At 31.8% G+C, this 11295-nt stretch overlaps 2 protein-coding genes across 5 annotated transcripts in view; one reads left to right on the plus strand and one right to left on the minus strand.

Annotated features, from left to right (window-relative positions):
* kuz (zinc-dependent metalloprotease kuz) overlaps window positions 1-2747 on the plus strand; it is a 346072-nt gene extending 343325 nt beyond the window's left edge. For all 4 annotated transcript variants that reach the window (XM_076394150.1, XM_076394154.1, XM_076394151.1 and 1 more), the window contains exon 14: window positions 474-2747. The gene's annotated coding sequence lies outside the window, so the exon portion shown is untranslated. The remainder of the gene's footprint in view (window positions 1-473) is intronic.
* A 2409-nt stretch (window positions 2748-5156) lies between these two features.
* Hem (Nck associated protein 1 Hem) lies at window positions 5157-9228 on the minus strand. The gene is made up of 4 exons (XM_076396277.1): window positions 9103-9228; window positions 8099-9043; window positions 7789-8037; window positions 5157-7725 (listed from the first exon to the last, which is right to left on the minus strand). Exons 2-4 carry the CDS (start codon window positions 9030-9032, stop codon window positions 5537-5539), a joined length of 3372 nt encoding a protein of 1123 aa, XP_076252392.1. The 5' UTR covers window positions 9033-9043; window positions 9103-9228; the 3' UTR covers window positions 5157-5536.
* Between the last annotated feature and the right edge of the window lie 2067 nt (window positions 9229-11295).

Consider the following 11295-nt stretch of genomic DNA (forward strand, 5'->3'; position numbering starts at 1 on the left):
TAAAAATATACATTAATGCGATAGTAACACATCTATAAGGTTGGGTTGGTTATGTGACGTTTAACTTAGTTTTGCTTAACCATTATGTTGTGTAGACGTCCAAATTTTATTATGTATACGTATACGCCACAAGAACGAACAGAAATATCCATTATTGCTACTTAGTAGAAATTGGTTGACGGACTTTTGCCCTATGTTGTCTGAACAAGCTTGAGAACATTTTTAATAATTATTATTAAAACTACTTTTAAGCGTAAAATAAACATTAGTTTAGATGGGTCTAGTTTTTTACTAAAAATGTTATTTAAAAGACAATTTACTTTATTAAAACAGATCGTTCTTGTTAATACTTTCTTTGAAAAATACAGTGAGAACTTATTTAAAGCACAAATATAAGTAAATTATTAACAAAAACGATGTTTAGCTTAATATATTTCTTGAATATTATTTCTAATAATCTACAATTTTTACAGGAAGAGGGCGGAGCTGTAGAAATAGCTCCACCCCCGCGGGTGTCTCCTCCACCGGATTATCCAGGCACCCCCATGTTGGCCAACATAACATTGAATTTTGATTTGACAACTTCAACATCCCGACCGGCACAGAGCGAATTAACGGTTGGAGACGATGCCCGGCCGTCTGGCAGTGTTTCCAGCCCAGAGATCATCATCAAGCCGGGTGTAAGTGCAATGACAGTGGCTGAGATTGAGAGACAGAAAGATCTGGGGCCAATGGCGTCGTCGTAATCGTAGAATGCTACTTTTGGTGTCGTTTGTGGCATAGATTGATGACAAAAATCATCCTGACAAGTTTTCAGTACTTCATTTGTTTATTTAAAATTATTACAAGGTACGTGTTAAAAGTAACTTATAGATTTTTTCACCAACTTACGGCACACACCTGTGAATTCCTTATGTTACTGTTCTCTTGAATATAGTACCGATGCTTTTAACATATATCTTGTCACAATAATCCCCGGTAAGATGAATCAGCCAGAATGAAAGTTATTTTATTTCTTCTTAACCACTTGAAAAATAAGGTGGTACTTTTCATTAAGGCTGTTTATCTTGCACACACAAAAAAGTACAACAAAAACAAAACCAAATCAAATGTCTTTCACTCCAAAGCCACTTTATTGTACACCGTATCAAAAGTTGGCCAATATGTGCTCTGTGATTGAACTTAAAGTGCGTGTATATTTTTATTTTATAGATTTAACTATGGTCAGAAACGGGTGAATTTAAAAACAGGCAGAAATTAGTTGCGTAACTCAGTGGCGTTTCTCGTATTTATATTAGTTTTATGACACATATTTTTAACGTGTTTGCGCCTCCCTATGCATCCTATTTCAGCCAAAATTACATATAGTCACCTCTAGGTTATAAGAACAATGTTTTATATTATTTAATTGGAAATGAATTCATGATAGGTAGCTTTCCTTTAAAAAGGCTGATTTGTTCGATTAACTTTTTTATAGTCCTTTAAACAAACATTTGTCCATTTTATTGTTAACATTGTGGGGGTGACACTCCCGATATTTGATATTTGTAATAATTGTATGCATTTAAAGACCCTTTTATATTATCATATAAATGATATATATTACGAGGATTTTTTCCATAGATTTTTTATACAACTAATTAATTATGCCATTTATGCACCAAATACATTTATCATTATTTTATTTGTGTTATTTTAGAATATAATTTATATATCGAACAATTTCATCGACCAAACATATTTTAGTTATCATTGTTTTTACGTTTTTATATTACTGTTCAGTTGCCCTTTATCCCTTATAGAGTATTTTCTTTAGTTTATCATAATGATTCCGATTTATGTATGCAATATTGTTTAAAAAGTTCTGTCTTCCTAATAGTCTTCGTTCATGAAAAATCATGCGAAAATCAATCCGAAATCTTTATTCTATTATATACTATAGATACTCATTAAATGTGTTAAAGGACTCTAAAAGTTTTGCATACATTAATTGATGTTTGGTTAATAAACATATATAATTTTAGCGTTTGTTGGAGTTTTATACCAATTGATTCGAGTCATTTGTAGTTTTCCGGAGGTACCGTAACGAGGGAGTGTTGGTTTAAGGTATTACAAACTAACAATATAACACCAGCAATAAGAAAAACAAATTAGCAAGTCTCCCTTGTATCGGCTTCCCAGAAAAATATAACATGTTTGTTACATTTGTAGCTATTAAATTAATTTTTAAATATTTGTATTTTTCACATTACATTTGTCGAGATGAAATGCTCATTTTGTAACGGCAAGCTTGATTTTCCGGATTTCCCCTTTCAAGACCAAAACAGAAACAATATCAAGTGCTGAATTACAAATTGTATTATTATAAGAATGGATATTACGATTTAATTGAGAAACTGTGTACGGATTATAAGCTGTCTTGTATATTATTGACTTGTAAACAACAATTTCTATAGGCGTGCAAATATATGAATCTCATCCGTTTTTGTTTTCGGATAATTGATTTTTTTCCGTGTGAAGAATGCTATTTTTATATGGGGCAAACTTGTAATTACCATTGTTAAATTTCTGGAAAATGTGATAATCCAAACAAACATAAAAAGAACAAAAAGATTTTTCAATTTCAAAATATTTGTCTTTAATTATTAGAAGTTTAGTATGTCAAACATTTGACGCTATTCTCTGTAATTGACATTGTAAAAATAATATATGTAAATAAACTAAATAAATAGTTGTTTTTATATGAACACTGTCTGTTATTTATCCCTCCCTTAAAATACTTTACACTAAACCAATCACTTATAACATTTAATTTAAATGAATACGGATTAAATAATTATGAATTATCAGATTTATAACTTTTTTTTTAAACCAAAGTTTGAATCTTTAAATAGCTAATTTGATAGCCAAGTGAACAAGAAAAGCGATAAAATAAATAAGACAAGCATTCTTACCTTCAGATCAAGTTCAAAGTCATTTCAAATAACACTATTTTTATACTGTTTACAAAATATATGCTTCCAAATTTGACAGTTTGGATGTTCTTTTGTTTATGATGTATGTATTTTACGCTTCGAAATGTCTTCATTGCGTACACTTAAGGTTGTAGACGCAACAAAGTATATAATGTACAGTAAAATTACTTAAAATAAAAAAACCCTGAAATTGATTTCAAAAAATTACAAAATTAAGTTAACTTCATACAAATATTATTTTTCATATATTTTGTTTTGTTTATAACCCGTTTTAATAGTGTTATTGAGTTTTATTTAAAACTAGCGACCCGCCCCGGCTTCGCACGGGTGCAATGCTGATACTAAATTAAATACACTACAGAAAAAATATGAACGTTGTATATAAAAACATAGCGGCCCGCTCCGACTTTGCACGGGCATAAAATATATATGCCTATGTCACTCAATGAAAACATGATTAAAATCGATCCAGTATTTTGATTCATATTCATTACTGCCCTTGGCCTGCACGCATTAAATTTGGAGTAAAACAATTCCTCTTCCCCTATACTTACTATGAAGATTTCCTGCTATCTTTGGAATATCTAAATTCATACAATTTTTATTACATTACACATTTTTAAACGCAAATTTTAAATTTGTAATATCTTCGAAAATATTTGTTTAATTTACATGCTATAAGGAACCATATTGATCTATATTAATTGCACACTGTATTTAAGGTACTTAATTCGATAAGGATTAATGCCGTATTGCTTAAAATAGCTTCGTAAATAAACCAGTTTCTCACGTAAAAAGTAAACAATAAAAATGGTTAATGTGGGTTATCCCTAAAAGATAAACATATACCATCGCGGACTTTTTTGTAGACCTTTTTATGGTGTACAATACTGTAGTACATTAATTTGATCTAACTCGTAGGGTTAGGCAGCGTTTTTGCTAATTGCTAAATAAGCCTAAAAAAATAGGTTAATTTACGACATCACGTTAGAAACTTCTAAAATTAGCAATGTTGCCTTAGTATATTATGCATGTATTATACATATAAACCTTCCTCTTGAATCACTTTATCTATTGAAAAAAACCGCATCAAAATCCGTTGCGTAGTTTCAAAGATTTGAGCGCACATAGGGATATAGCGACAGAAAAGGCGACTTTGTTTTATACTATGTAGTGATAACAAAATTAGTTTAAAAGTAAGTTAAGAAACAGCTATTTTCCGAATAACATATTATCAAATAATATTATATTATCAATGAATATTGATAATAATTCCATTTTCGGTCTCTACAATTTGGTAAGATTTTCTGATAAGTCGCATTGTAGCTGATAGGTTCAATAATATAAATTCCTTATATAAAAATCGGTATACGTTTGCTTAGTCTGAAATACGGGTAGAGAATTTCTTACGAATATTTAAAAGTTGATCTTAAATAAAAAGGAAAAACAAAAAAATATATTCAATTATGCTATATATATTATATAAATTTTTTATAATTGTTTTTATTATATTTTGATATTCTCAAGATGAATCTCCTTTTCGCCAAAACGGGATAATAAATAATTATTCGATTAATAAATGTTTAGACTATATGGTGGAAGAAATAAAAGCTTCAATGTTTTTAATTTTTTTTTGGTAAAAGTGTTACTACAACAAACAACAACGGTTAAAATGATTGTGAAGTTAAGGAATAAGCTAAAAACATTATGATGGGGATTTCGTTGCGCTAAGAAATTGAGAATCTATGAAAACCAAGTTATTAAATAGAATGCCAGTAACGCGGATACTGGTACGCGGATGGTGGTGTCGCTGAAAGAGGTTCCAACCAGTGATAATAACTCGCTAAAGATGTAATATTGGAATTGCTTATTACCTTATTGAATCAAAACATGTTCGTTGAATTTCTCAGGTCTTTAATTTTAGTTGCGAAAAATTTGGTTTAAAACTTGATTATTAAAACATGTTATAGGTTATTCAAGAGAGTTTCTTAACACTTAAATCTACCAAAACATAGTTTAGCTGTATGATCACTATCATAATATTAATTGATTATAACTATTTATTAAAAAAAAACTTTATCTGGAAGACTTGATGCCACTAAAATTCCATAATTCTCCTAACTGTTGCACACAATATATTTTTAATTTAGGAATTAGAAAAAATTTATAAACAAATACGAATATGAAATGAATCTCTTTATTGTAAAATAACTTATAAAAACAGCGGATAAACTAATAATACCTTCTACATCTATCAATATATTAAATTATCTCCATTTTAATAATATTGCAATATATGTTTAATTTGTACAGATTGGATTTTGTTTTTTATGGATTGGAGTTTGTTATTTTGTACAGATTGGATTGGATATTGAATTTTGTCATCGTATGTTTTCATCTGATATCCATGGAGCCTCACAATTATAAAACATGTACTCGATATAAAAAAAATCCTAACAATCTAAACTGGAATACATCACTAGATTGTAAAAGAAAGCGTTGGAATTGTTTTTCTGTTTGGTACGAATGGAAAAGTTTTTGAGCCTGCACTAGGAAAATATTTATAAATTCTGTTCTAACTTATATACATCGTGATAAGCGTTACGAATTAGCGCGTATGGAAAACAGGATTCTAAAAGATCCATGGTTAAAAATGGCGATTCCTGTTCAATTTGGTCCAGTAATAAATACACCGACTCTCGGTTCTTTACTGCATCCTTATCGGCTTCTTGACCTAATCGTAAAAGACTGGATGACGCCAAAGCTAAAAATTCCTTCATTCTGTCCTCGATATCGTCTCTGCCACATATCGTAAACAAAGCGCCGAAAATATGATTAACGGCCAAAGCCATGCAGTGAATGTTGTTTGTGTGGCCTTCTAGTGAAGCTCGGTAGAAGGACTGCTCTGATCTGGCCAGTTTTGGAATGGAAACAGCTACGAATACCATAAGAAGACATACCAGTAAATGTTGCTCATTTTCTGGTTCCTCTCCTTTTTGAAGCTTCAAGGCAGATATTAAAGTGGGATCCACTTTACAACTCAGTCCCGCCGCGGATGTCATTTCGCTGACGACTTTCATTGGATCACCGCTTGGTAGATGATGTCTGAAATCTAATATTGAGCTTAACAAAAACGGTATTCTCTGCTCCAGGACATCAGTTAAACAAGATTGAGCTAATTGTCTAAAACTGAGAATTACACCAACAATAGTCATCCTTTGTAGGACATTATCCACGCATGAAAGTCTCTTAAATTGCTCCTTCATTACTTCGGGTTTATCAAAGTTCGTTCTTAATAGCAATAGAACATCTTTGTTTATTTCAGCCAATTTTTTAAGTTCCACTACCTGAAGAGCTATATGCCACATCAATGTTTCACTTAACTGTTTCATTCCGTATGGTCCAATAAGTTCTGCTAAAGCTCTTAGTTCGTTGACATCAGAGTATTCCTCAGGATTATAGGGGATATTTCCCTCTATGCTAATACTAACGAAGGATCTTTGATTCATGGAAAATATTATGTTACCACCACTGACTCTTCTTAATAATGACTCAGAATACCACTGAGTATATATAGAAGCGATAGTTTTTTCTCCATGACTATCCATTCCTTGTGTTTGTTGCAACAAACAATTATTGAACACCCTCGTAATGTCAATATGGACATAGTTTTCCACAGTTTGTAGCACATTCATGTAAGATCGGACGCAAACAAGTAACTCGGAAGGTTTTGCTATTTCATTTGTGTCCGGATTGAACATAACCATCCCCACCAGAGCTTTAGCAAAACGATTTTCTAAATGTTGATGCAGATATTCTCTTGGAGCAAATGTATATTCCCAGACATTTATATTTGGAAAATAGTTTATCGCATAACACAATTCAGTTAACGCCATGTGAAGCTTGTCCATCGTAGTTAGATTTTCTCGAGTTTTCCTATAACTTTCTTTCCCAGGTTTTTCGAATTCAATCACATTCTTTTTGTTTTTCTCTTTCTTTTTCCTGTTCATTTGCTGTGAAATTAAATGGGCACATGTTTTCGGCAACAATTGGTCGCTCATTTTACATTGAGCATCACAAATGGCAGTGATAATGTTTTTTGCTTCTTTAGCCATTTCATCTAAGAACATATTTACAACAGATAAACTACGTTCTCTGATATGGTGACGTTCCTCGGGGCACAGTTCGTGAGTACAATGTTGAAAATGGCTACAAATTGATGGAAATGCAACAATATACCGATTTTGTGCAGGGAATTCCAGACACATGTGAAATTGGTCTTCAAAAATTTTACTGTAAAAACAGAATATTGATAAATCAGATGTTTCTCTCAACATCTCATCTAAATTATCCACCATTTTCGTATGGAACTGGACCATATCCAACAATTGTGCTAAGTTTCTGTTTTCTATTAATTTTAGCTTTGATTGTTGAGTTGATGTATATGCTTGTAACCTAAACCAATCTAGTCTAAAGGCAAAGAAATTAAATGGATCATTGTCCTCAACTTGCTTAACAGATAAGCTAGATATTATATTGCAAAATGATGACAAAATAACTGCTTCGTCCTCAGGGCAGCTTTGCAATTTTTGCATAATATCTTTTAAGGCAAAAGCATCCCAATGTGATAAATATTGGACATAATATCTTTGCATTACTTGACTATATTTTCTTACTAGAACTCTCAGATCCTCCATGTGGAACAGTAATTCAGGTAGATGACGGTCTACCAAATCCTCTGTTGATTTTCCTGCAAAGGAAAACGTATTTATCATTACATTATAATTTTTATTAACAAGCACTATATAGTTACCTTTTGCCTTATGTTGCGGAGGATTGTCATTATGCCTAAGTAACCAAAGAACTTCATCTTTTGCATAACACAAACCAATAAATACCATCAATGCTTTTGGTCCTAAAAGACCTGGCTGATCCATAAAAATTAAGCCCAACTCCTTTAATGCTGTCCTTAGAAATTTCCTGCGCTCTCTGTGGTTATACCCAGCTTTTTGAATTGCTTGTTGATATGCTTCTTTAATTTCAGAAATTCGTTTTCCATAACCTATAATAAAAACAGTTAATATTTTTCAATACAGTTGCCATGTAACTTTTCAATCATCAACCTTTCAATGTATCCAAAAATGACCATATATATTGATGTATGTACAATACTTCATCACGAAATAGTGGGAGAACCCAAAAGCTCTCTAATGCATTTATTAAAAGTTTGAAAAAATCCTGTTTTGCATCCAATAATACATTATGTATTAGTAATATGCCAAATACTATCCATCGTTCCATTGTATCCATTGATAAAAATTCACAAGACATACTATCAGATAACACAGGCTTTAAGAGTACTGCTGGATTACCCACTAGGGTTAATTTTTGCTCTGATCTCCATTTATCAGCATGCACATTTCTGGACAAATAAATTGAAGAAATGGATAATAATGCTTGACTAAGTAATCGAGTATGAGGTACAAATTCTTCTGATAATTTTTTAAAGGGAACATCATAATCCATTATCATTGATCCCAGTCTGGGAAAGCTTGTATCTGCGGACCCATGTACTATTTCATATGCAGCATTAAAAAGACCTAAAACTGCTTTGCGGTCTTCTACACGTGACAATAACACCATAAGTGAAACGTATGTAATCACTAAATCTAAGTAATTTTTTGTTAATTCAAAGTTAACCGTTATATCCAACTCCACTTGATAAGCATCCATTGTAGTAAGAAGTTCGCAGACATGATCTTTAAAATCAAGTAAATCCACAAAGGTATAGTAATATAATGACAAAGATTTGATGATTTCATTTCGAAGTCCATGAATGGGTGTTAAACTTTTAACATCTAAATTGGGGAATCTCCTCACAATGTTTTTAATTGACGATTCCAAATTCTTGTCCGAAAGAAATCCTGGTTTCGATTTAGGATCTCCACATGCCTTTTTAATATTATATATTCTTGTTAGCATACCCACACCTCTATCGTTTAAAATAATGAGTTTTTCAGCGAGCTTCCGCTCTGTTTGACTCAATTGTCGAGACATCGTAGGGTTATCTAGAATCAAAATACAATATTTTTATTTCTTAGTATACAAAATAATGATAATATCTCACTTTCTATCCGAGAATTCCCTTAAAAAAAATATATATTTACATACAAACATACATAATATCAGTAACGTATTAATGTCAATAAATGTTATACTATGATTGTTCAGCCAACGCCCTCTATTACCAGATATATTACACAATGAAATAAGAATTGTATTACGCCTGCTTTTATCGAGCGTATGTCCGTGATAACTTCACCTTATGTATATCACAAAGTATGCATCATAGTACACACATATACACGTAATATACTCTTTGGTATACACTAAGATAAATATTTTAATTTTTCCCACTGATTTTTTTTCAAATAGATGTAACAAAATATATAAATAGATTGTTAAGTGTTTACATATAAATGTGTTGTTTCTTATTTAATAACTTGATTTTTGTTTCTTATTAAAGATTATTTAGAGTTCAGTTCATACAGAGCCTTTGGTTTATTTAAAAATTCGGCAATTATCATTCAAATTAAAATATTGGGCATGTGTACATTGTATTGTTATTTAATTTAATATCGTATGAGATGGTAATGAATAACATGTAATATTTAATCGTTTATTAGGATAATAATGTTGTTTTATTTTCGAAACTATTATACTTGAGCTCTGTCACTATAATGATGTACGGACCTTTCTGGCGATTCCTAACTTTTTAGTCATAATCTTTTCTATTTTCTGCTTGAGTTTTAATGCTTTCCGAAGAATTCACTTCTCTTCATAAACTTCATCTGGCACGCATTTTGAATTGTCTTTTTTAGTTTTTGATATATGATGCACTATTGACAGTTTTCAAAATCTTTTGACTAAACCAATAAATAGCTTTTGCAACTTTGAGAAAAGTTATAGATTTTTCTATTAACTGTTATTTCTTCTTTGCCTTTATATGTATTTTCAATAAATTTGCAAAATGTCAAATAATAGATTTGGTTAATTTTCACTTACTTGGTTTATCTGTTCCTATTCCAGATAGTGTGGAGGTGCGTCAAAATTAACTGGAGCGCTTCCATCTCCGACCTAGACAGATATTGGAAGAATGGCGATATTTTAAGATTTCAATCAAATAGTTCATCAAAACCTCTTAAATTTTTATGTTTGTCTGCAGGCAGGATTGCAGTTTCCTTAAAATTTTGGTAATCTCTTGCAGAAAATCATTTAATTCCATCGGATAATCTAAGGAAGAGCTTTAGTTAAGGGATTTGGTGACCCCAATATTCAGGGGGCATTATACTAAAGCAGATTAGCACTTAAATCGGAACTATAACAGGTCAATTGAAAAGGCCCCGGCCTACCACATTAACGTAAAACACATTTTTTTGGAAAAATTAGTTTTTTGTTCAACATAATTCCCTTCAGGAGTGATACACTGATTATAGCGACCCTCCAACTACCTCGATACCATTTTTATAGTACGATTTGTCCTCTGCTTCAAAATAGGCATCAGTTTCGACGAATTTTTCTTCAAATGCGGCCGTTATTTGGCGATTTCGTCCTTCAAACGGTCCAATAACTCTATGTAATAGTCGCTGTTGATGGTCCTTCCTTTTTCAAGCTAGTCAATGAAAATTATTCCATGCGCGTCCCACAAAACAGACGCCATAACCTTGCCAGCTGGCGTTTTGGTTTGTCTGGTGCAGTCCACTTGGATGACTGTCGATTGGACTTCGGAGTGAAATGATGAAGCCATATTTCATCCATTGTCACATATCGACGCAAAACTCGGGTTTATTACGCTTAATCATCTTGAAACACTGCTCCGAATCATCAATTCGTGCACGACACCCACTTTGCACTTTCTCATACCCAAATATTCGTGAATGATAGGATGTACACATTCAGTTGATATCTTTAGAGTGTCTGCTATTTCATTTAATTTCAATTTACGGTCATTCAAAATCATTTTGTTGATTTTTTTAATGTTTTTGTCGGTAACTACTTATTTTGGGTGACCACTGCGTTTACCGTCTTCGGTGCTCATTTCACCACGTCTAAACTTAGCATATCAATCCTTGATGGTTGATTTTCCTGAATATACATGAGTATTTGGTTAAAATTAGTCAGGAGAAAAAGAATAGTTATTGTTTTCAAGATGCGGCAAACGTATTAAGGAGAATCCAGTGATTAAATCTAGTTTTATCAAGAATTATGTACACAGGTACACAGGAGAACAAATGAAGGAGAAATAGAGTGATATCAAAAT

Source organism: Rhynchophorus ferrugineus, unplaced genomic scaffold, assembly GCF_030347505.1.
Source record: "Rhynchophorus ferrugineus isolate W39M unplaced genomic scaffold, kcgeb_rfMv2 rfM2, whole genome shotgun sequence".
Lineage (NCBI taxonomy): Eukaryota > Metazoa > Arthropoda > Insecta > Coleoptera > Curculionidae > Rhynchophorus > Rhynchophorus ferrugineus.